Source organism: Mesoplodon bidens (assembly GCF_964165515.1).
Source record: "Mesoplodon bidens genome assembly, contig: HAP1_SCAFFOLD_931, whole genome shotgun sequence".
In the NCBI taxonomy this organism is placed as follows: Eukaryota; Metazoa; Chordata; class Mammalia; order Artiodactyla; family Ziphiidae; genus Mesoplodon; species Mesoplodon bidens.
In genome coordinates, this window is record NW_027671647.1 from 52,426 (window position 1) to 78,556 (window position 26,131).

The 26,131-nt window shown below is 45.1% G+C and overlaps 1 protein-coding gene across 1 annotated transcript in view; it reads left to right on the forward strand.

The window, feature by feature from the left end:
- The window catches only part of LOC308611225 (forkhead-associated domain-containing protein 1-like), a gene marked incomplete at its 3' end in the record, with an annotated part of 102,061 nt that overhangs the window by 52,102 nt on the left and 23,828 nt on the right, over positions 1 to 26,131 (forward strand). Inside the window, exons 4-9 of the mRNA XM_081260094.1 lie at positions 2,147 to 2,256; positions 5,343 to 5,579; positions 17,747 to 17,870; positions 21,532 to 21,662; positions 24,130 to 24,219; positions 25,246 to 25,350. Of these exons, the coding sequence (XP_081116220.1) occupies positions 2,147 to 2,256; positions 5,343 to 5,579; positions 17,747 to 17,870; positions 21,532 to 21,662; positions 24,130 to 24,219; positions 25,246 to 25,350 (797 nt within the window). The remainder of the gene's footprint in view (positions 1 to 2,146; positions 2,257 to 5,342; positions 5,580 to 17,746; positions 17,871 to 21,531; positions 21,663 to 24,129; positions 24,220 to 25,245; positions 25,351 to 26,131) is intronic.

The following is a 26,131-nucleotide window of genomic DNA, read 5'->3' on the forward strand; positions in this document are numbered from 1 at the left end:
ATTCTAGCCCCACAAAGACTTTGAGTAAACACACCTTCCCCAGTAAAGGGACCCCATCGATCAGCCTGTTCTGTAAGTTTGATGATGTCCCCCCTCCGGCCATCATCTTGCAGGGAAGCGTCCCTCAAGACAGCCACGACAGGGTCGCAGAGGCAGCCGGAGTCACCCCTAGAGATGGCATCAGACGCCAGAACTCTAAGCTGAGACTGGACAGGGGCCCAGTTAGGGTCAGACCCCGAGGCCCTCCCTGGGGACACAGGCCAGTCAGTACCTTCCTCCAGTGAGAGCCGATTTCTTGAGGAATATGAAAACAGATGAAATCTTCCTCCTGAAAACTCAGTTTCCAAATTGAGATGCGCAATCAGTGTCAAATAAACCCCAGATTTCAAAGGCTTCATGCCTCGAAGAAAAAGAATATAAAATATCTCCATATTTTTTGTCGATTACATGTTGAAATGATGCTTTTTAATGTATTGGGTTAAATAAAATTGATCATTAAAAAATTCCTCTCTTCTTTTTACCTTTTTCACGTGACTACTAGAAAATTGAAAATTGCATTCTGTAGCTCCCATTATTTCTCTATCAGGCACTGCTGCTGTAGTCAGTTAGGACTTTGCTGCTCAGGATCCAAGAGAGTCAGATGGGGGCAGTGAGCTTCAAATAAAAGTTTTCTAATCATGGACCTAGTTGGGGAGGTGGAGGGAGAGAAAATGGGCAGCTGCTGAAGTTCCAGGCCCTTCTGTTCCTCGCGCCCCAGGGAATACTGTGGCCAGGGCTGCTCATTCAACACGCAAGGCTGTGCATTCTCTGGGCACCACAGGCCATCAGCTATGTCCACTAGAGGTTCTGGGGTCCACAAAGAGGTTTGAGACCTGGCTGGGGGGCAGGAATCTTTGACTCTAAAATGCATAAATAAGAAATACAGAAGCAAAATGAATAAATGATGAATGTCCACAAACATGACAGTGAGTGCTTCATTCATCATTAATGTTAATACTCATTAAAGTTTCATCACCACTGAAAACAATTTGTTCAGTTTCTCACTTCACAAGAAGATAAGAATGTGCAGTGACTGTCCAGAAACCATACTCACTTGGAAATTTAAAATACGCTGCTTGGGCCCAAGTGATCTCACACGTAGAATTATAGAAATCTTTACAAACGTTTCTACACCAATAAAAAGAAATGTATTCAGTGTTGATGTGAGTGAATTGCGAGATGTCTGATGTGATACAGAGTGGGGTCCCCAAACACAATGCCATAATCCCTGAAAGTCATATAAAAAGGCCTTGTAATACTGGGGTAAATAAGAAAAAATATAGGAAAGCTTAAATGGCCATCAAGTGGATCCTAGTTAAACACGTTTGGCACACTTGTACAATGGACCCCAATGCTACCCTGGAAAAGAACCAAGTACAGCCTCAAATACTGACATGGGAAGATGTTTTTGATATTGTTAGCTGAAAAGTAAGCTGGATAAGAATCTCTATCATGTAAATGCATTTTTGTTTCTTGAAAAGATATGGCTGCAATAAAACAAACATAGCTAATGTTTAGGGCTAAATGCTCTACTTGAGGGGTCAGCAAACTTCTCCTGTAAAGAGCCAGAGAGTAAATACTGTAGTACTTGTGGGTCACATGGTCTCTGCTGCAACTACTCAGCTCTGCCTTTGTAGCTGGGAAGCAGCCATAAATAATATGTAAATGAATCACTGTAGCTGTGTTGCAATAAAACTTTATTTACAAACATAGGCAGAAGGCCAGATTTGGCCGCAGGGCCATAGTTTGCCAAGCCCTGCTCTATATCATTATTCTATTTAATCTCCAGATAGCCCTTTATAACAGAGACTATCAGGGATCCTGAATTATGTATGTGGAAACGAAGGCTTAGAGAGAGCAAATGACTTGCCCAAGGTCCTCAGCTCTTATGCAGCATAGAAAAAAGTCTGGAAAGAGACACACCACAGTGCATCAGTGCAGTTAATGCTGGGGAAGAGAAATGAGGCAGCTCTTACCCTTTCCAGTCCTCCTGTAATGCTTTCAGTGCATAAGTCTCATGAATGTGAAGGTTAATCTGAAAATATTCTTTAAGACTTTGGGGAAACTCACTGTCTCCTCTGCATTCTCTGTTGACCTTGTGTGTTAGTGTGGACCAACGCTGCGGAACTGTCGGAACAATCAGTGGCCGAGGAAAGTCCTGGGACAGGGCTCTACAGAGAAATTTTTGTGGACCAGGACCTGTCCCAGCACGATAAGGTGAGGGGTCTTGGGGAAGCACAGAGCTACAGCAGCAAGAGGGACCATGGAGAGATTGCCACTGCCTCTTGTTCTCTGTGTCTCAAGGACTGTCCCTTTTTCCTACTTCCAAGAAACCACCTCTTCCTCCCAAGACATTCAGCCAGGTTTGGCCACTGCTCACTTTATCCCAAATAACATCTACAACTACAAGGTACTGAGCACCTACTCTGTGCTGGGCCATGTCCTGTACACTTGACATTTATTAGCTCGTTAATCTTCACCATCTTCAAAAAAGATTGCATCACCCTCACTTTGCAGATGAGGAAACTGAATCTCAGAGAGGTTCAGTAATGTGTTCAAGGCTGCCCAGTGCAAGGAGCAGTGTTAGGATTCAAAGCGAGGTCTGGTTAGCTTCTCAGCGGGTACTTCTAACTCCCACACAGTAATCACTTGGTCAACCTTCAGTGATGGAACAGTGATGCAAAAACACGTTCCTTGCAGGAGGACGTGAGCCCTGAAGTCAGGGAGGCGTGGGCCGAGAGACTCATTAAAGAACCAGAGAGGTTTAAAGCAGGGATGCGAGCAGAACAGGTGGATTCAAGCCATCCTGGGAAGGGCCCAGGTCAATTTCTCCCCACTTAGACACAACTCGAAAGTTACTCTAAAAGAAGGAGTCTATAATATCTCGCTTTCCTTAAGGGCCAGGGCCTGCTCCTGCAGCAATTCTCAGAGTTTGTGAGGAGCAGACCTACCTGGGGTTCTTGTCAGACACGGAAATCCAAACCTTCAGGAGGCAGGGGGTTCCAACCCAGGCATCCTGGGACCAGACTCTGAAAAATGTTGCAGAAAGGCGAGAAGCCACACTCAGATTCTGTATTTATCGCTGTGTAACAAGCCATCCCAAAACTTAGCGGCTTCAAACAGCAATTCATTATTCCCCAGAATCTATGGGTTGACCTGGAAGGTTCCTTTGCTCGTGTCCCCTGGCCTCACTCATGCGGCCTCAGTAAGCTGCTGGCTTGGCCAGGCTGGTGGTCGGTCTCCATTGGCCTCCTTCCCACATCTAGGGCCTCAGCCAGGATGCCTGGACTGGTGCGCCCCTTTGTGCATGTGCCTTTTCATCACAGCACGGTGGTCTCGGGGTTCCCAGGGGGCCAGAGCAGAAGCTGCACAGCCTGTAAGAACTTGCCTGGAGATCATGCAGCATCACTTCCACTCCATTCCGTTGGTTAAAGCTAGTCACGGGGCCAGCCCAGACTAGAGGGTGGGGAAATAGACTGGATGGCAAAACTGCAAAGTATTTGTAGCCATTTTTCAACCTGCCTCAATTTTAACTTGGAAATATAGTGCAACCACTATAATTTTTTCTATTTATAGAAAATTTTTATAAGCCATTTATCATTTTTTCTATTTATAATAGAAATAATTCTTTCTCTTGATAAGTCGTTTATACCCTGACTTGCCAGGACTCCTTCAAGTGACAATAAACAAATTAGCTTGAGGGGGAGCATTGATTAGCTCATCTTATTGGAAAATTTAAAGGGCCACTAGCTTCAGGTATGGCTAGATCCAGGAGCTTGAATAATGTCATCAGAACACCTCCCCACTACCAACTTCTCCCCTCTGTTTCCCTCAGTGTCTGGCTTTCTTCATAAGGCTGGCTTTGTGTGTTAGAAAAGACAAACTCAGGCAAACATGCCTACATGATCCAAAAGAAGGCAAGATCCTCTCCCTCTGTAATCGATGTGTGAAATCTCTGATTGACCAGCTTGGGCCACATGCACATGGGGAGGTGGGACAGGAAGGAGCAGGGCACATGACTGACAGTCCTACCCAGACCAAATGGAAGGAGGAACACTCCCTCCAAGAAGGGCAAGGGGACCCTCAGCAGGAAAGCAGAACCCACAGCTGTCCACTGCCCTCTGCAAACTTCTTATATTCCAGCACTGGCACGGGGCCTGGCACTTAGTTGCTGCCCGATGAATGTTTGTTGCATGAAAAATGAATAAGCACCTGGCTGATCATAACAGGGTGAAACAGGGGAAACTGCCCAGGAGTAGGGAATATGTCTGATGCTCTCTCTTGAAGTTTTGCCACCAACTTTCACAAGGACCCAAAGGAAGGCCCCTGGCAGCAGCTGGCTGTGTCAGACAGGCTTTCTCATGAGCGAGACCCTGTCCTTCCCCAGGTCACGGAGCTAGCAGGTCGTGAGGCTGACTGCACGGCTCTCCTGGGAATGAGCTGGCCCAGAAATTGCCCGTTTACCTCCTCCTGCGACTGCTTTGGAAAAGGCCTCTGGGGAATTTCTTCTTCTTCTTCTTCTTCTTCAGTTTTTCTGACATTTTATTGATAACGTCTGGTGAGAAGTTTGGGGGAATTTTTTTTTCCTTTTTTGGAAAACCTAACCAATTCTTTGGCTGCAGAGCTTTATCACTGGAGAGATGGAGGACAGGGTTAATTATACCTGTGGGTACAGTCTACCAGCAATTTTGTTTTTCCAGCCAAAAGTTTACATGAGCCCATGCAAATAAATCAGTATTCCTGTCTCATTTACTTTCCAGATTGAGTTACCTGGAAAAAATTCATACATGAATAGCCAAAAGAGGCAGGAAATATTAGAAGAGAGGAAAGGGAAAACAAATAGTTCAGAATGTTTTAAGTTAAAACAAATAACCCTCATTATAGGCAGAATGTGGTCAAACAGAATGTTGTTTTCCTAACTACCTTTTTAGGTCCCCAGTGTGCTAGGCTGAATATTATAAATGAAAACACTCTAAGTAAACTTTCTAGCAACAAAAGTTCCCAAGTGGGATGGTTGTTCTTAATATGAAAGTCTAATTCTCGGGGAAAGGAAAGTTTCCGTACCTGTGAGGTATAGACATCCATTACAGGGGTCTATATACAATTACCTCATTTTAACCCAATTCTTGTCTCTATGAGATTTTCCAAGTGACAGAGATAGCCTTGAAAGTCTGCTTTTTCCCTCCCTGCCTGCCCTCACCTTCCCAAAGAATGATACCATATTTTTCCTGTCTTTCTTTAAATGGGCTCAGCCTTACACCCAGACCCACACCTAGTAAATTTCCCATCTGGCCTCCACCCAGGATGAAATAATTCTGCTGCTGGGAAAAGAAGTCAGCCGTCTCTCCGATTTTGAACTTGAATCTAAATACAAAGACACCGTGATAGCAAGCCTGCAGAACCAAGTGGCCAACCTGAGGCAGAAGCTGTTGGAAACAGCCGCCTCCAGGCAGAAGGAGAGGGTGAGCCCACCCAAGTTTCAGGTTCTGCATGAAGAGGACGATGCCCAACAGAGAGAGATCCAGAGCTTGAAAAACCAGGTAGGCTCAGAGACAAGTGGGTCGGGGCCTTGCGGTCACAACACAGGGTGACAGCTCTCAGGTAGAGCCTGGGGGGAGCCAACCGGGTAGTTAGAAATGGGCAGTGAGCACAGCATGGTGAGGAGTACAGGGAGTGCAGGGTTGGCAAGTTTCTAGCCTTGTAAGAACAATATTAGATTTGATTAAGTGCCTACCATGTTCAGGCCCCGGTGCAGGTGCTTTTGGTGCATTAGCTTATTTATTTATTTATTTATTTATTTATTTTATTTATTTTATTTATTTATTTATGGCTGCATTGGGTCTTCGTTGCTGTGCACGGGCTTTCTCTAGTTGCAGTGAGCAGGGTCTACTCTTCACTGTGGTGCATGGGCTTCTCATTGCATTGGCTTCTCTTGCTGCAGACCATGGGCTCTAGGCACGTGGGCTTCAGTAGTTGCAGCATGAGGGCTTCAGTAGCTGTGGCTCGCGGACTCTAGAGTGCAGGCTCAGTAGTTGTGGCCCACGGGCATAGTTTCTCCACAGCATGTGGGATCTTCCTGGACCAGGGCTCGAACTCCTGTCCCCTGCATTGGCAGGGGGATTCTTAACCACTGCACCATGAGGGAAGTCCCCTCATTAGCTAGTTAAACCTCAGTCTTCTGACACTTGCCATTCTACAAATGAGGAGACTGAGGCACGCTCAGAGATGCCCAGGAGCTTGTTACAGCTTGCACAGCAAGTGAGAGGCAGTGATGTGACTTGGGCTCAGCTCTGCCACCTTGTACACCTCATGCTTTCACACCCGCTTTGCATTTCCACCCAACTCCTGTCGCTTCAGTGACCACTTCTCACACCCACCCGGACCCAGCCAGAAAGAGCTGGAGGTGGGGAGGAGGAACCCCACAGTGTTCCAAACACTGAGGCCTTTATCACACCCTGAAGGCAGCTGCTGGTTCATTTATAGGGAATGTCACCAAAAAATCTCCACCCAGAATGTCTGGATTTACCAGTCAACTTCCTTCCTCCTGAAACTAAATCCAAAAGAAAAAAAATTTTTTTTTAAGTTTTAAAGAACTACTTTAAAATTGGCCACTGATCTTGTACATAAATTATATTGCAACAAAGTTGATAAAAAAGCAATTGGTCATTGATGAATTTTGGCCTCAGTGCATAATTCTGCTTAAAACCGTAGTCAGGTTTGGTTCAACATGACGGAGTAGAAGGACATGCTCTCACTCCCTCTTTCGAGAACACTGGAATCACAACTAACTGCTGAACAATCAGCGACAGGAAGACACTGGAACTCACCAAAAAAGATACCCCACATGCAAAGACAAAGGAGAAGGCGCACTGAGACAGTAGGATGGGCACAATCCCAATAAAATCAAATCCCATCACTGCTGAGTGGGTGACTCACAAACTGGAGAACGCTTATACCACAGGAGTCCACCCACTGGAGTGAAGGTTCTGAGCCCCTCGTCGGGCTTCCCAACCTGGGGGTCCAGCAATGGGAGGAGGAATTCCTAGAGACTCAGACTTTGAAGGCTAGTGGGATTTGATTGCAGGACTTTGGCAGGACTGGGGGAAAGAGAGATTCCACTCTTGGAGGGCACACACAAAGTAGTGTGTGCATTGGGACCCAGGGGAAGGAGCAGTGACCCCCATAGGAGACTGAACCAGATCTACCTGCTAGTGTTGGTGGGTCTCCTGCAGAGGCAGGGGACAGCTGTGGCTCACCAAGGGACAAGGACACTGGCAGCAGAAGTTCTGGGAAGTATTCCTTGGCATGAGCCCTCCCAGAGTCTGCCATTAGCTCCACCAAAGAGCCTGGGTAGGCTCCAGTGTTGGGTCACTTCAGGCCAAACAACTAACAGGGAGGGAACCCAGACCCACCCATCAGCAGACAAGCAGATTAAAGTTTTACTGAGCTCTGCCTACCAATGCCACAGCCAGCTCTACCCACCACCAGTCCCTCCCATCAGGAAACTTCCACAAGCCTCTTAGATAGCCTCATCCACCAGAGGGCAGAGAGCAGCAGTAAGAAGAACTACAAGCGTGCAGCCTGTGGAACAAAAACCGTATTCACAGAAAGACAGACAAGATGAAAAGGCAGAGGGCTATGTAGCAGATGAAGGAACAAGATAAAACCCCAGAAAAACAACTAAATGTAATGGAGATAGGCAACCTTCCAGAAAAAGAATTCAGAATAATGATAGTGAAGATGATCCTGGACCTCAGAAAAAGAATGGAGGCAAAGATCGAGAAGATGCAAGAAACGTTTAACAGAGATCTAGAAGAATTCAAGAACAAACAAACAGAGATGGACAATACAATAACAACAACAACAAAAAAACAACACACTAGAAGGAATCAATAGAATAACTGAGGCAAAAGAATGGATAAGTGACCTGGAAGACAGAATGGTGGAATTCACTGCTGCGGAACAGAATAAAGAAAAAAGAATGAAAAGAAATGAAGACAGCTTAAGAGAACTCTGGGACAACATTAAACACAACAACGTTCACATTATACGGGTCCCAGAAGGAGAAGAGAGAGAGAAAGGACCCGAGAAGATATTGAAGAGATTATAGTCAAAAACTTCCCTAATATCAGGAAGGAAATAGCCACCCAAGTCCAGGAAGCAGAGAGAGTCCCATACAGGAGAAACCCAAGGAGAAACACACCGAGACACATAGTAATCAACTTGGCAAGAATTAAAGAAAAATTATTGACAGCAGCAAGGGAAAAATGACAAATAACATACAAGGGAACTCCCAGAATGTTAACAGCTGATTTCTCAGCAGAAACTCTACAAGCCAGAAGGGAGTGGCATGATATACTTAAAGTGATGAAAGGGAAGAACCTACAACCAAGATTACTCTACCCAGCAAGGTTCTCATTGAGATTCAATGGAGAAATCAAAAGCTTGACAGACAAGCAAAAGCAAAGAGAATTCAGCACCACCAAAGCAGCTCTACAACAAATGTTAAAGGAACTTCTCTAAGTGGGAAACACAAGAGAAGAAAAGGACCTACAAAAACAAACCCAAAACAATTAAGAAAATGGTCATAGGAACACACATATCGATAATTACCTTAAACGCGAATGGATTAAGTGCTCCAACCAAAAGACACAGGGTTGCTGAATGGATACAAAAACAAGACCCATCTATATGCTGTCTACAGGAGACCCACTTCAGACCTAGGGACACATACAGACTGAAAGTGAGGGGATGGAAAAAGATATTCCATGCAAATGGAAATCAAAGGAAAGCTGGAGTAGCAATACTCATATCAGGTAAAATACACTTTAAAATAAAGAATGTTACAAGAGACAAGGAAGGACACTACGTAATGATCAAGGGATCAATCCAAGAAGAAGATATAACAATTATAAATATATATGCACCCAGCATAGGAGCACCTCAATACATAAGGCAATCGCTAACAGCTCTAAAAGAGGAAATCAACAGTAACACAATAATAGTGGGGGACTTGAACACCTCACTTACACCAATGGAGAGATCATCCAAAGAGAAAATTAATAAGGAAACACAAGCTTTAAATGACACAATAGACCAGATAGATTTAATTGATATTTGTAGGACATTCCATCCAAAAACAGCAGATTGCACTTTCTTCTCAAGTGCGCACGGAACATTTTCCAGGATAGATCACATCTTGGGTCACAAATCAAGCCTCAGGAAATTTAAGAAAATTAAAATCATATCAAGCATCTTTTCTGACCACAATGCTATGAGATTAGAAATGAATTACAGGGAAAAACCTGTAAAAAACACAAACACATGGAGGCTAAACAGTACGTTACTAAATAACCAAGAGATCACTGAAGAAATCAAAGAGGAAATCAAAAAATACCTAGAGACAAATGACAATGAAAACACGACGATCCAAAACCTATGGGATGCAGCAAAAGCATCCCATAGTTCTAAGAGGGAAGTTTATAGCTATACAAGCCCACCTCAAGAAACAAGAAAAATCTCAAATAAACAATCTAACGTTACACCTAAAGGAACTAGAGAAAGAAGAACAAAGAAACCCCAAAGTTAGCAGAAGGAAAGAAATCATAAAGACCAGAGTAGAAATAAATGAAATAGAAACAAAGAAAACAATAGCAAAGATCAATAAAACTAAAAGCTGGTTCTTTGAGAAGTTAAACAAAATTGATAAACCATTAGCCAGACTCATCAAGAAAAAGAGGGAGAGGACTCAAATCAATAAAATTAGAAAGGAAAAAGAAGTTACAACAGACACCGCAGAAATACAAAGCATCCTAAGAGACAACTACAAACAACACTATGCCAATAAAATGGACAACCTGGAAGACATGAACAAATTCTTAGAAAGTTATAACCTTTCAAGACTGAAGCAGAAAGAAATAGAAAATATGAACAGACCAATCACAACTAATGAAGTTGAAACTATGATTAAAAATCTTCCAACAAACAGAAGTCCAGGACCAGAAGGCTTCACAGGTGAATTCTATCAAACATTTAGAGACGAGCTAACACCCATCCTTCTCAAACTCTTCCAAAAAATTGCAGAGGAAGGAACACTCCCAAACTCATTCTCTGAAGCCACCATCACCCTGATACCAAAACCAGACAAAGACACTACAAAAACAGAAAATTACAGACCAATATCACTGATGAATATAGATGCAAAAATCCTCGACAAAATACTAGCAAACAGAATCCAGCAACACATGAAAAGGATCATACACCATGATCAAGTGGGATTTACCCCAGAGAGGCAAGGATTCTTCAATATATGCAAATCAATCAATGTGATACATCATATTAACAAATTGAAAAAGAAAAACCATATGATCATCTCAATGGATGCAGAAAAAGCTTTTGACAAAATTCAACTCTGATTTATGATAAAAACTCTCCAGAAAGTGGGCATAGAGGGAACCTACTTCACCATAGTAAAGGCCATATATGACAAAGCCACAGAAAACATCATTCTCAATGGTGAAAAACTGAAAGCATTTCCTCTAAGATCAGGAACAAGACAAGGATGTCCACTCTCACTACTATTCTTCAACATAGTTTTGGAAGTCCTAGCCACAGCAATCAGTGAAGAAAAAGCAATAAAAGGAATCCAAATTGAAAAAGAAGAAGTAAAACTGTCACTGTTTGCAGATGACAGGATACTCTACAGAGAGAATCCTAAAGATGCCACGAGAAAACTACTAGAGCTAATCAATGAACTTGGTAAAGTTGCAGGACACAAAATGAATGCACAGAAATCTCTTGCATTCCTATACACTAATGATGAAAAATCTGAAAGAGAAATTAAGGAAACACTCCCATGTACCACTGCAACAAAATAATAAAATACCTAGGAATAAACCTACCTAGGGAGACAAAGACCTGTATGTAGAAAACTGTAAGACACTGATGAAAGAAATTAAAGATGATAGCAACAGATGAAGAGATATACCATGTTCTTGGATTGGAAGAATCAATATTGTGAAAATGACTCTACTACCCAAAGCAATCTACAGATTCAATGCAATCCCTATCAAATTACCAATGGCATTTTTTAGAGAACTAGAACCGAAAAGCTTAAAATTTGTGTGGAGACACAAAAGACCCCGAATAGCCAAAGCAGTCTTGAGGGAAAAAAATGGAGCTGGAGGAATCAGACTCCCTAACTTCAGCCTATACTACAAAGCCACAGTAATCAAGACAATATGGTACTGGCACAAAAACAGAAATATAGGTCAATGGAACAGGATAGAAAGCCCAGAGATAAACCCACGCACCTATGCTCAACTTACCTATGACAAAGGAGGCAAAGATATACCATGGAGAAAAGACAGTCTCTTCAATAAGTGGTGCTGGGAAAACTGGACAGCTACATGTAAAAGAATGAAATTAGAACACTCCCTAACGCCATACACAAAAATAATCTCAAAATGGATTAGAGACCTAAATGTAAGACCAGACACTCTAAAATTCTTAGAGGAAAACATAGGAAGAACACTCTTTGACATAAATCACAGCAAGATATTTTTTGATCCACTTCCTAGAGTAATGGAAATAAATACAAAAATAAAGAAATGGGACCTAATGAAACTTCAGAGCTTTTGCACAGCAAAGGAAACCATAAACAAGATGAAAAGACAACCCTCAGAATGGGGGAAAATATTTGCAAAGAAACAACTGACAAATGATTAATTTCCAAAATATATAAAGAGCTCATGCAGCTCAATATTAAAAAACAAACAACCCAATCCAAAAATGGGCAGAAAACCTAAATAGACATTTCTCCAAAGAAGATATACCACTAGCCAAGAAGCACATGAAAAGCTGCTCAACATCATTAATTATTAGAGAAATGCAAATCAAAACTACAATGAGGTATCAGCTCACACCAGTTAGAATGGGCATCATCAGAAAATCTACAAACAACAAATGCTGGAGAAGGTGTGGAGAAAAGGGGACCCTCTTGCACTGTTGGTGGGAATATAAATTGATACAGCCACTATGGAGAACAGTATGGAGGTTCCTTAAAAAACTAAAAATAGAATTACCATAGGACCCAGCAATCCCACTACTGGGCATATACCCAGAGAAAACCATAATTCATAAAGCCACATGCACCCCAATGTTCATTGCAGTACTATTTACAATAGCCAGATCATGGAAGCAACCTAAATGCCCATCGACAGACGAATGGTTAAAGAGGAAGTGGTACATATGTACAATGGAATATTACTCAGCCATGAAAAGGAACAAAATTGGGTCATTTGTAGAGACGTGGATGCATCTAGAGACTGCCATACAGAGTGAAGTAAGTCAGAAAGAGAAGAACAAATATCCTATATTAACGCATATATGTGGAACCTAGAAAAATGGTAAAGATGAACCAGTTTGCAGAGCAGAAATGGAGACACACATGTAGAGAACAAACGTATGGACACCAAGGGGGGAAAGCGGCAGGGGGTGGGGGTGGTGGTATGATGAATTGAGAGATTGGGATTTACATGTATACACTGATGTGTATAAAATGGGTGACTAATAAGAAAAATATAAATAAATAAATAAACATTTTTAAAAAAGAGATAGAAAAAAAAAAACCGTAGTCAGTGCTTGGGGGCCTTTGTTCTCTTGTGCTCTGTTTACTGTCTTTCCCTCTGTAACCGATTCTAGGTACACAGTTTCAGTCCTAGAAATGGTGCTCTAGAAAGGGCACAGATTGTGTATGGTGAACCTAGGAGATTCTAGCAGGATACTGTAGGCTCCATGAAGGCAAAGGTTGGGCCCAGTAACCTTCTAGAACTCTGTTAGGACTGTGGCTGTTTGTTTGTTCTTTATTCATCCATCCATCCATCCGTCCATTAATCCAAAGAAATATTTTGGGGGGCCTATTCCGTGCCATGCCCTCTTCCAGGCTCTGAGAATTCAGCAGAGAACAAGACAGACATGATCCTTCCCCCTGTTATGCTCTAGTGAGGGAGACAGAATAAACAAGTCAACAAATACATGCTCTAATATTTAAAGGAACTAATGACTCTCCTTCAAACCTGGTTTTGAAAAAACAATGAAAGTAACAGGTCCTGTAGGGATTATTAGTGCAAACAGCTACCTTGACATGTAGCTGACACATTAATGAGCACCTTTTTCTTGAACTGAACCCAATTTTGCTGAAATATTCCTTTCAGTTATTCTCCCATTTCAGAGCTTTCCTGAGAAAATGACATGTCTTTTTCAGGTACATGGATGAGGCTGAATTATTCCCACATACCTTTTTTTTTTTTTTGGCCGTACCACGCGGCTTGCAGGATCTTAGTTCCCTGACCAGAGATCAAACCCAGGCCTCCAGCAGTGGAAGCACAGAGTCCTAACCACTGGACTGCCAGGGAATTCCCCACATACCTTTTTTTAAATAATTGAAATATATTTGACATAGAATATTATATAATTTCCACGTATCTTTGAATATCAGCCGGTCCCAATTTGAGTATTATTTAAAGTGGCTGCCGATATCTGGGGGAAAAATGTTTTTTTACAAAGATATTATCTAGAAATAATTACACTGATGCATCATGCTGTTGCCGCCCCTACCCCTGGAGCTTCACTTATAACTGAAGAAGAATATTTTATAGCAAGGCATATATGAACCAGAGGCTCCATCGGTTTGAACTCAAATCGAGTTTCATCCACTGACATTTTAGTTTCTTAACTATTCTACTGCCTGCAGGGCATTCCACCAGAAGTGTAAGCCACATGGCAGGTTGATTTATGGTTCTGATTACTTTATGTGTTTTCCCTGGTCCCCGAAGGTGTGTGCATAATGATTTGCTCTCGCAGATCTTCGATCTGCTACAATATCACTAGAAAATTCTTACCTCCATGTGCTCTTATACGCCTGTGGTAATTAGAAGCCAAATTATCATCCTGAAACAATCACTCCTCCTAGCACTCTTAACTTTCTTATGATTCAGTGCCCATTTTGTTACACAGCTTAACAGACATTAAACATCTTGGAATTTATGCCATTACAAACAATATGGATATTTACTTTGATAGTAAAAGTATCAAAGAGGTTTGAAGACTCGTTGGAGTTTTCCAGCAATCCGAAATCCTAAAACTCTGACACTCAGATTGAAATATTTTAAATCTGTCAAAACCACTGGAGTCTTAGAGGGGAACGTATGTTTTCCCTTCTGGAAGTTTGTCTCTGTGTGTTCTATCTCTGGTATCATGCAAATAAAAGCATCAAGCTGAGAAGAGCTTACAAACACTTTCAGTGTTCCAAGGACCTTTTATGGAAACGTTGTATTTCCCCCCAACAGAGAAAAGTAAGATGTGAAAGAATTGTTTCACTCAAAGTTTCCAAAGCACAAACATGCAAAAGTATAGCCTTGGGGAGAGTGGGGGTCAGAGTGGCCTGTGTCCCTGCAACTTCTATCATAGACCCCCCCCCAATAATGTCTCAGGTGCCCCAGGGAAAAGGTAAGTGTAACTGCCCCAAATGTCCTAGACTCTGAACCATGATGGTGCATGAAACGAGTCAGAAAACTTGTGAGACCCTGACACTTCTGTTAATTCTACCAGAGTAATAATGACAAGATTTCCAAGGACACAAACCAAGACCAAAGGCTGTGCGCGCCATCTGGTGGCCATATCAGCACGCCCGAACTCCATTACCTGGGCATGCCCACCACCTCCCCCCAATCTTTTTTTTTTTTTTTTTTTTTTTTTAGTGTGATGCCTGCAACCTGGTCTGATGGTAAACAGGGAAATTCCTGTATTTCTTCTTTTGGAGGGATTATTTTTATTTAAGATAGTGAGTCTCTATTTACTCTTATAACAGTTATATTTAATTTAATGCACGTTTTTAAGTTTAAAAAGGGAGCTGCTTCTACGAAAAATGCTAAGAAATTATAGTGGGACTAGCCAAGAGACATGGGAAAAATGGTGAAAGTGGTATATGAATGACTGAAGTTTAGGAACTCTCTTCGGGTGGGGTTGCCAGATAAAGTAAGGACACCCAGTTAAATTTGAATTTTAGAATTTCGTTTTAGTGTGTGTCCCAAATATTGCATGGGACACATTTGCACTGAAATATTATTCATTATCTGAAATCCTAATTTAAGTGAACATCCATTTTTCCTCCCCTAAATCTGGCAAACTTACCTTAGGAGAACAATGAAATTGCACCCATAACTTCCCTGGTGGCACAGTGGTTAGGAATCCGCCTGCCAGTGCAGGGGACACGGGCTCGAGCCCTGGTCTGGGAAGATCCCACATGCCGCGGAACATCTAAGCCCGTGTGCCACAACTATTGAGCCGTCGTGCCACAACTACTGAAGTCCGTGCGCCTAGAGCCCATGCTCTGCAACAAGAGAAGGCGCTGCAATAAACCTGTGCACCGCAACAAAGACCCAACACAGCCAAAAATAAATAAATAAAATAAATAAATTTATTTTAAAGAAAAGAAAAGAAATTGCACCCTTCTCCTTGTCACTTCCATTTTGATCTATCAAAACAAGCTAGTGGGGCTTCCCTGTAGCGCAGTGGTTGAGAGTCCACCTGCCAATGCAGGGGACGCAGGTTCGTGCCCCAGTCCAGGAAGATCCCCCATGCCGTGGAGCGGCTGGGCCCGTGGGCCATGGCCACTGAGCCTGCATGTCCGGAGCCTGTGCTCTGCAACGGGAGAGGCCACAACAGTGAGAGGCCCGCGTACAGCAAAAAAAAAAAAAAAATACTAAAACAAAACAAGCTAGCTCTTGTCCTGTCTACGGATTGTGTGGCATTTATGCCCCAATAAACGTGTCCCTGTGTTAGTACTGAGGCCTCACATCTGAAAAATCACAGGGCAAAGGCCCACAGTGCACCTTGAGGTGGGAAAGTCCTGGCCACTCAGAACAAGCAGTCTGGCCACATCAGACCGAGAGGGAGGGGGTTCCAGGCCCAGCTCTCTTTCCTGGCCTCTCGGGTACCTGCTCTGTGGAGGCCGAGGCCTGGCAGCTACTTTCGGGCCCTTACCAACGTTGCCTTTGATGGAGAGCCTTCCACACCCCACGTGTAGACCTAGACCCCTGGAGGGGGGCCCGCCCTTGAGGGGGCTCTGAGCCATGGACTTAGAGGGTGCTCACAGCAGCCATAGATAGAGCCGACCTGTGGTCCTCCCACCCACGATTCCTGTATTTCCTCTTTTTTTTCTTTTTTTTTTTTGTGGTACACATGCCTCTCACTGTTGTGGCCTCTCCCAGTGCAGAGCACAGGCTCCAGACGCACAGGCTCAGCGGCCATGGCCCACAGACACAGCTGCTCCGCGGCATGTGGGATCTTCCCGGACTGGGGCACGAACCCGCGTCACCTGCATCGGAAGGCGGACTCTCAACCACTGCACCACCAGGGAAGCCCCTGTATTTCCTCTTAATAACAACCACACTGGCGTTTAAGTGAGCCTGGCAAGGCTTACAAATGCACACATAAAGATTACCAACTACCTTCCCCAGAGACGGACGAGGGAAGCTGAAGCTAAAACACCCCGTGAGGGCTTCCCTGGTGGCGCAGTGGTTGAGAGTCCGCATGCCGATGCAGGGGACACAGGTTCGTGCCCCGGTCCGGGAAGATCCCACATGCCGCGGAGCGGCTCTTCCCGTGAGCCATGGCCGCTGAGCCTGCGCGTCCGGAGCCTGTGCTCCGCAATGGGAGAGGCCTCAACTGTGAGAGGCCCGCGTACCGCAAAAAAAAAAACACAAAAATCCCCCGAAACAAAACAAAAAAAACACCCCGTGGGTAGTCAGAGGAGAGGACCGTCACAGCTCATCCCCCTGTGCCGTGTGCCAGGCATGATCTGAGCACTTGTACACATGTTAACTTATTAAAATACTTCTCACAATCCTATCAGGTTGGGACTACCATCACCCCGCGTACAGACTGAACAAAAGGAAACAGAATATGGTGTCCTCCTTGTGTTCACAAAGCCCGTTAACTGGCAGAGACAGGACTTGAAGGCCACAGTCCGGCTCCCGAGTCCATGCCATGCTTTACAGCCTCCAACTTCTCACGCTCATTCCTAGAGCCACCTGGGAAGGAGGAACCAGGCAACTAAAGACTGGGTTTGAATCAGACACCACGTCTGACCAGCCACATAATCCCGAGCAGGGGGCCTCGCCTCTTTGAGTCTCAACCTGGCTCCGTTGCAAAATGGGCACATTAATGGGAACGTCAGCCTTCAGCAACGCTGTGACGAGTATCAGTGTAGCATGTGTGAACGGGCTTTGTAAACTCTGGAGTGTTCTGTGAGGTATAAACTACCCTCTATTCTCATTAGAGGGAATTCATTTCATAACCTGCTCCCGGCTCTTGAACTTTGCTGTGCATCCAGTCAGTGCTGGATGATCTGGAACCAACAGCTGGTCTATTTATGGCTGAAAACCCACAGGTCATAGGAAGACAGCAGCACCGGAGCCCCTGGGTGGCCACAAAGATAAGGTTTGTGTCTCGAGGACCGATGACATGGTGGTCACTGAAGGAACAGGCCCCTCCTGCCCCTTCCACTAGTTACAACTGAAAACCTTGGTTTCCCCAACACCCCGATCCAATGTCAACCCGACTCTTTGCCCAACGTTGGAGAAGTACCGGCGTGTCCTGCAGGCCTGGCTGGCCCCCTCTGACTGTGTGTTGCCTCCTTCCACAGATCAGTGCCCTACAGCAAGGCTACAACCAGGTGCTGTGCCAGACCCTGTCTGAGAGAAACTTACAAATCACCTCCCTGAAGCACGAGGCCGAGAACTTAAGGAGGGAGGCCGCCATCACGTCAGGTGAGGCCCTTCTGCATTCAGGCCCCAGAGCTTCTGCCCTCCCCCTGCAGACATCACCAGTCAACCAGCACACCTGTGCCCTTGACCTGGGTGCAGCCTCAGGGATCACCCGTGTCGGTGCATTAGAGTTCTCCCTCAGTGGAGGTTTCTTGCCACCCAGTTCCGAGGGCAGGGCCAGGTAAATATTTGAGAGAATGGTATCTCTTGGCTACAAGGTCTCCTGAGCACTGGCCCCACCAGGGAGAACACAGGTCGCCTTGTGGCTTGGGTGGTTCCACAAAGCAGCCTGAGTGCAAACTAGAGCGTGGACAAAATGGGGTCACTCCTTTAAGGCACCCATTGTCTCACCCATTTCAGCCGAGTGCACTTGGGCCCAAGGGAAACCATTTTCTAATTTGATCAGAGGTGGTTCCCTGATAAAGGGCTTGGGTTGGGAGAGGGGCAGCCAACGCACAGCTGTGACTGAGCTTTGATTCCCTGGATTCCTTCATTGCTTCAACATGTTTCTTGAGCTCCTACTAGGTGTCAGGCCCCGTTCCAGGCTCCGGGGAGGGAGAGCCAAGCAAGACAGTCAGATTCCTGTACTCACAGATTTGGGAGGGGGTGACAGACAATAAAAGTAAACGGATGAATAAACAAGCCCACTTCAGAGAGCAATGGTGCTGTGGAGAAAATAAACTGTGTGTCGTGGTGGCCAGCGCTTCAAGGGGGGAGGCCAAGGGGGACCAGCTTAGTGGGTGTGCAACCATGGAACTCAGGTGGGACTTGAACCCGTGGGCTGGGACTCGAACTCAGTCAGAACCCACTATCTTTTAATCGAGATCACGCATGTGGTCTCGGGACTTAACTAAAGCTCAGGTTCATTATGTCTCATCGCAGAAAGAATTCAGTGAAAGACAAAGTAAGAAGTGGATTTCTTTAGAGAGAAACACACTCCACAGACAGAGTGTGGGCCATCTCAGAAGGCTAGAGGCCCCCAAATATGGGGCGGTTAGTTTTTATGGGCTGGGTAATTTTATAGGCTAATGAGTGGGAGGATTGGGACAACTCTAATATTTTGGGGAAGGGGCGGGGATTTCCAGGCATTGGGCCACCACCCACTTTTTTTTTTTCTTTTTCTGTACGCGGGCCTCTCGCTGTTGTGGCCTCTCCCGTTGCGGAGCACAGGCTCTGGACGCGCAGGCTCAACGGCCATTGCTCACGGGCCCAGCTGTTCCGCAGCATGTGGGATCTTCCCGGACCAGGGCACGAACCCATGTCCCCTGGATCGGCAGGCAGACTCTCAACCACCGCGCCACCAGGGAAGCCCCACCACCCACTTTTTGACCTTTATGGTCAGCCTCGGAAGAGTCCTGGTGCTGGTGCGTGTGTCATTTTGCTCATGTATTACAATGAGTCTGTAATGAGGCTCCAGTTCCCCTGGAAGTCGAATCATACACCCCCTTGGACCTAGCCGATACTAACCAGTTTATGCTGCATCCTCCACGGCTATGTCCTTCTTTTAGAGAGGACCTGTTTCAGGTGGGCAAGGACAAGCCAAGGGCAAGCGAGGCTGCGTGGAGTGAACAGGGGATTGTGAGGCTGGGCAGGGTCGGGGGGTCTGCGTTTTTATTCCAAGGGTGTTGGGAATCCAGTGGAGTTTTTTAAGCAGAAACTGACATGTCTAGAGACCTGAAGAGGAGGGACCACTCACAGACGAGGGGAGGGAGAGAAGCAGGTGACAGGGAGGAGGCAGTGAGCCTCGGAGGGGCACATCACTCTGAAAGCAGCCAGCGCATAGCAGGAAACATGCCCACAGCTGTAGAAGGCAGGCATAGCATTGAGTCGCACGTGGATCCCCATCTCTGTATGAATCTGTGCTTTTCTTCTGCCTCACTCTGCAACTTAATCACACCCAGCCCCACCCCCTGCTACCCCCAGGTCTCTGCTTATGCTCCTCCCTCACTTGGGATGTCCTCAGATATTTTCTGAGCACCTCCCCCAGGCTAGGTGCTGTTCTGGGCACCAGGAATGGAAGGATGAACTCGCTGGTCCTCACCTTCCTCCCGTATGTCGCCCAGTGAAACCTCATCCAAGCATCAAGCCTGTCTCAGATCCCACCTTCTCCGATCAGGGAGTCGGACAGACCTGGGTTGGGATAACGCTTGAGATGGGCTGGACCCACTCAAAGTGTGGCAAGCCCCAGAGGGATTTCCAAGTAACTGAACTGTGTCCTGGAGGCAGAGCTCATTTTTAAAATGAAATTCTGGAGCATTTTGTGCTTTATTTCATAGACATTCTTGATTGATACCTACCACTAAAACTAGGCCTGATGTTCTTTCAAGAAAACAACTGTAGGAGATAACCCAATACCACTGCATTTATGCACCCTTCTTCCCACTTTTATTCAAAATGATACTACAATGCAAGAGGGAAGAGATATGGGGATATATGTATATGCATAACTGATTCACTTGGTTATAAAGCAGAAACTAACATACCATTGTAAAGCAATTATACTCCAATAAAGATGTTTAAAAAAATGGTGCTACAGTAATGGAGTAGTTATCTATTGCTGCATAACAAGTTACCCCAAAATGTAATGGATAAAACCCCAACCAATATTTATTATCTCCCCCAGTTTCTGTAGTTCAGGAATTTGAGCGGGGGGTGACTTAGTTCTCATGAGTTGCAGTCAAGATGTCAGCTGGGGCATCAGTCATGTCATCTAAAGCCTCGGGGGGAGCCGGAGGATCCCCCTTCAGAATGGCTGCTCATGTGGCTATTGGCTGGAGGCCTTAGTCCCTCAGCACACATGCTTCTCTCTAGGGCTGCTTGAGTGTCCTCATGACACAGCAGTTGGCTTCCCCCGGAGTGAGTGATTCGAGAGAGAGCAAAGAGGAGGCCACAGTGTATTTTATGACCCAGCCTGGGAGGAAACATTCCATCATTTCCACAGTATCATATTGGTTACCCATGGCAGCCCTATTCAGGGTGGGAGGGGCTACACAGGGCATGAATTCTAGGTGGTAGGGATCATTGGGGCCATTTTGGAAGCTGGCTGCCGAGAAAAATAATAGGCGCCCTGTAACAAACATAATTTAGCCACTTTGAGTTCTTGGGACATACCGCATCATTTGACCCTTACAATAACTCTGTGTGGGACAGACAGTGGGAGGTGAAATAACTTGTCCAAGACCACCAAGCTAATAAGTGGTAGAGAGGGGTCCAAACTCAGAGGAGTGTGAAAACCACCACCCCATCAATAGCGTCCAGCAGTGCCCTCTGCCACACGCCCGTCTCCTGGCCTCTGGAGAAGAATTCCTGGACCTTCCCTGTGCTGGGCCTTTGTTCCCCAGGCCCATGGTGTGGCCTCTCCTCCCAGCTTTGCCTGGCCTGTGCCCACAAGGGGCCCCCAAAGGCTTCTCCTCTCGCTGGTGCTGACTGCCCCTCATTCTCACTGAAGCCTCAAACCCTGTTCCGTGGACTTTGCTCTCATTCCCATTCCTGCTCTGGGACCCTTGGAAAAAGCCTCCCCAGTTCTAGGAGGGCACCGGTGGTGGGTCAGACTTGGAAGGTCTTGTCCAAACGTTGGCTGACAGCCATGGTGTTGCCAATAATCCTTCCTGCCTCTTTGACCTCCATGAGTCTTTTGTTTTGGTTTGGTTTGGTTCTTTTACAGAGATGGTGTCATCTTTGCAAAGAGACGTGTTAGTAAAGGATGGTCAAGTTCAACAACTAAAACAGGAGGTGAATCAACTGAAAAGTGAGAACAAAGAAAAGGATCACCAGCTCGAAGCCCTCAGCTCCAGAGTGAGTGTCGGGTCATCAGCAAATTGTAGCTGCAAAAAGCAGACACAGTGGAGTCACATGACACACGGTGGTGAGATGAGGCCAGTGCCCAAGGACACAGGGAGGGTAGCTGCTGGGCAGGTGGCCAACTTCTCTGAAGCCTTTCAAAGGACAGTGTGTATGTGGCTCAGAATAAGCAATATATATTTTCAAATCCAGCAAACATTTTCTAACCCCTATTATAAATGAGTTTGTTTAATCCCAGCAACAAACACACCTATGAGCATATACTGCCAGTACAAAGTTTAACATTAAACAGAATACGATCTCTCTGTGAGCAAGGATGACCACACGGCTGCATCATGGTCCCAGCACCACTGGTTCTCATAATTGTCTTCAAAGCAGAATATCTGAAGATCCAGATGCAAACACGCAGACTCTCATTTCTTCCTTAGACTTTAGTGTGTAGAATGTCTCTATGGAAGATGAACGTGGTAGGCAAGCAAAGAGCTTTTTCCATGTAACTGACTATTTGCAACTCTTGCCTTCAATGCTAACTTTAGAATCCTGACTCTATAGGATAAGATTTCTCAGTATTTGCATGATGTGCCTGTTTCTGTGAGTCAAGGTAAAACCTCAAAGCTTTCATCTCAGGTGGCAACTCAGAGATTCCCAGAGGCTACCCGATAGCTAGGTCTGCATGGGGGTGGGGTGAGAACAGATCTTGAGGTTCCAAGGAAAAGGCACAATAAGTAATACCTGGTACGTAGTACCATATCCAGTTTGGAGCTGGTGAAAGGCACTGCATGAGCTTTGGGATCAGACAGACCAGGGTCCCATCCCAGAGCTTTCTTTTATTGTAACTTATTTGGCCTCCATTTCCCCATCTGTGAAATGGGGATGACAAAATCGTTTTCTGAGAAGTGGGAGGCTGGTTTTAGTTGTGCTGTTCTGCCTCTGCCCTGGGTTGGCTGCCTGGCCAAGCCCTCTGCATTCGTTTCTCCCAAGCAGAGTGTCTTCCCAGGCATGTGCTATAGCTGTTTTATGTGGGGTGTGTGTGTGTGTGTGTGTTTTGGGGACGGGAAGGGGATGCAGAGGTGGTGCTAAGTAGAAGGAATCTGCAAAGACAGCACCTGCTTGGCTCTTCTACCTCCTGAAATGCATTTGGATGATTTATGTCCCCGTTTCCCCTTCCTCGTTGACCTCGGAATGAGGTCCCTTCTCCTCTAGACTGTGCTGGCCAATAGAAGAAGGGCTCGTCACCACCAAGGGTTCTGCTCTTGTGAACATTTGATATGCCTTTTTTTTTAATGACATACATCATGTGTGTTAATTTTAGAAAAATAAGTAGATGACATTGAGAAGAAAAAATAAAAAGAGAGGAGAGGAAATGCAACCTTGAGAAATCAGTGTTAATATTTTCATGTATGTTCTTCCAGTCTTATTTCTATATATTGCCTAGAAATCAATCAATCAATCATTTTATAGTGAATTTATACTATGCACATTTTTTTTTTTTTTTTTTTTTTTTTTTGTGGTACGCGGGCCTCTCACTGCTGTGGCCTCTCCCGTTGCGGAGCACTGGCTCCGGTCGCGCAGGCTCAGCGGCCATGGCTCACGGGCCCAGCTGCTCCGCGGCATGTGGGATCTTCCCGGACCGGGGCACGAACCCGTGTCCCCTGCATCGGCAGGCAGACTCTCAACCACTGCGCCACCAGGGAAGCCCTACTATGCACATTTTTAAAAATTTTAAATACTTACTATTTTCCCATGCTAATAAATCAACGCTCTTATCATTCGTCTTAAAAGCTACATACTTTCTCCTGGATGTACCCAGTGTTATAAAGTGGTCTGCTGTTCTAAACAACACTTGGGTTGTTTCCTCTTTTTTTTTTTTTCTTCCACTGTTACGGACAATTCTGTGAAGAGCATCCTTGAAACTACAGATTTACTTATTTCTCCAGTCATTGTCCTTAAGGTACATTCCTAAAGTGGGAATTGCTGGGTCAAAAGAAGGCACATCCATTCTTATGCCGTTAATTCCTGTTGCCGAGCCGCCTTCGGGCAAGACAGCTCCGTTTACCCCTCCACACCAGTCGGCGCAGTTGTGTCTTTGAGACTCAACCTGCACAAAAGCCGTAAGATGGACCCGAGCTCACTGGCTCGGGCCCCTCCACCCTCACCGGTCACAGCGTGAAAACATCCCAATTCCTGCACCCTAAGTACCCAGACTCTGCAAAGCTGGATTTCCCCTGCAGTGAAGTTTGCTAACTTTGAAGAGGAATTTGGATGCTCTATTCCTCAGAACTCATGAGAGGGGTGAACTGGGAACGACTGCAGGATCCCGTGCTCCCATCACACAAATGGTCTTACCTCTCAGAATTCAGAGGTGTGATTGGGTTATACAGCAGGAAACACTCCTGGGCGTGAACACAGGTACTTGGGACCCCCAGCCAAGCCCCTGTGGCCTTGTCCTTTTTCTCCACAGTGCTCAGTGCTGAAAGAAGAGTTACAGAAGGAAGATGCCCAGAAGGAGAAGTGGGAAGCCCAAGAGAAAGAGTTAAAACTCTGCAAAACCGTGCGTTGAACCTCCTGACCCCTAGGTGTCCACTGAAAGCCTAGATTGTGACCTTGAGTGTTTTGGAGGGGTTCCTTGGCTCATTAGCTAGCACAAGCTCTGGGGCTTTCTGGGTGTTTGTCTGTTAATGTAGTCTCCTAATTCTTTGATTTGCTAGCCTCAAAGAGATGGGTGAAAAGTCCATGGAAAACACACTCTCCCCAGATTTTCTGGGCAGTTGGCTCAAGGCCCCTCATCAGGATTCCCCTGGGGAAAGGGACGGGAGGTGGCCACCGTATGCTGCTAGAAATTCAACGTGGTCCCTACCCCTGGACTTTGATGCCCAGACTTTCATGATCCACTGTCACAAGTTTTATCACGGCCCTGATCACTGTTATTAACACAACTCTTCTTGAATTATTTTTGCTTAAATACATTCAATTTTACAACAATTCATAAAAACAAAATAAAAAGCAAATGTATCACTGGCCTTGTATGGAAGGTGAACATAAAAATCAATACAGTGAAATGATGACAACTCAATATAAATGTTCACCCCCTGTACCGGCCCGAACCCTCGTGCACATCACCAGGCATACGTTTTCCATCCATTGGGAAGGACCGTGCCTGGGACGGGGAAAGGAGACGTGTGTTCTTCTCTCTGTCAGGAGCACACTTCTCTGCCTCAAATGAGATAAAAGAAAAATGTCATTGTTCTTTGCTTCCAAACTGTGCCCATTGTGTCTTCCAAACAGCCCTTATTTAGATTGAACTCAAAAATGTGCCCCAAGGAAAGAGACTCTAATGAGTGGATAGGTATCTTATACTGTTTAATCCAGGATCCATGCTGATCTTCAAAAGAAACTCAAATTTTCCCTCACCCAGCCCTTTCTCTGCATCCGTTGAAAGAAAGTCTCCTTTGCCTCAAAGATGTGGAATTGTCCCCCAAGGGAAGGAATGAAGCGAATCCCAGACTAGGTTTCTGCCTTAATGAACCGGATGAAATGAGTTGTGAAGTTGACTTCCCTGTTGTTGGAACTCTTTCAGCAAATCCATGACATGGAAAAAGAAATGAGGAAGCTGAGGGTGGAGCTGAAAAGGAGCAGTACCGAGCAGAGCCTGATCTCTATGACGCTGCAGGAAAAGAGCAAGGTATGGCAGGGACAGGTCGGCCTGGGAACCACTCTGGGGCCAGCACTCCACCTGCATCATCTCTGTTCATCCTCACAATGACCCCATGCGGTCTATACTGGTATTAACCCCACTTTACAGTCGGGAAAACTGACACAGAGGTGAAGGAAGTTATCCAAGTTCACTTGCATAAAGTAGTTGTGGCAGAACTTGAATCCAGGTCTGCCTGACTCCAAAGCTCCTGTGAGTAACCACTACCCTAGACTGCCTTCAAATCTTAATTGTGAAATTATCTAAGAAAGAATTGATCCATTAAATCAAGTTTGCCAATGATGTTGTTCCAACTTAAATTCTCATATTGATTTTTTTTTGTCTTTTTGTTCCATCATTGAGAATGTTTTTAAAAATCTCAACATGTTTGTCATTTGTGTGTTTCTTCTTTTAATATGAACGATGTTTGCTTTATATGTTTTGAGGCTGTGTTACTAGGTGCATATAAATTTAGAATCCTAACACTTCCTGTAGAGCAAAACTTTAGATCATCATGAAATGTCCCTTTTCATCTCTAGTAGTGTTTCTCCCTTAACGTCTCCTTTGTCATTTAGCTTCCTCACTGGCTTTCTGTTGGTTAGAGTTTTCATACCATATCTTTTTCATATGTTCTCTGTCAATTTTTGTCTTAAGGTTTAGACATATGCCTTCAAATAGCGTATGATTTTTACAAAATCCAGTTTGACAATCTTTGACTTTTAGTCCATTTATATTATGTAATTACTCGTGTACTGGGGTTTAAATCTACCTT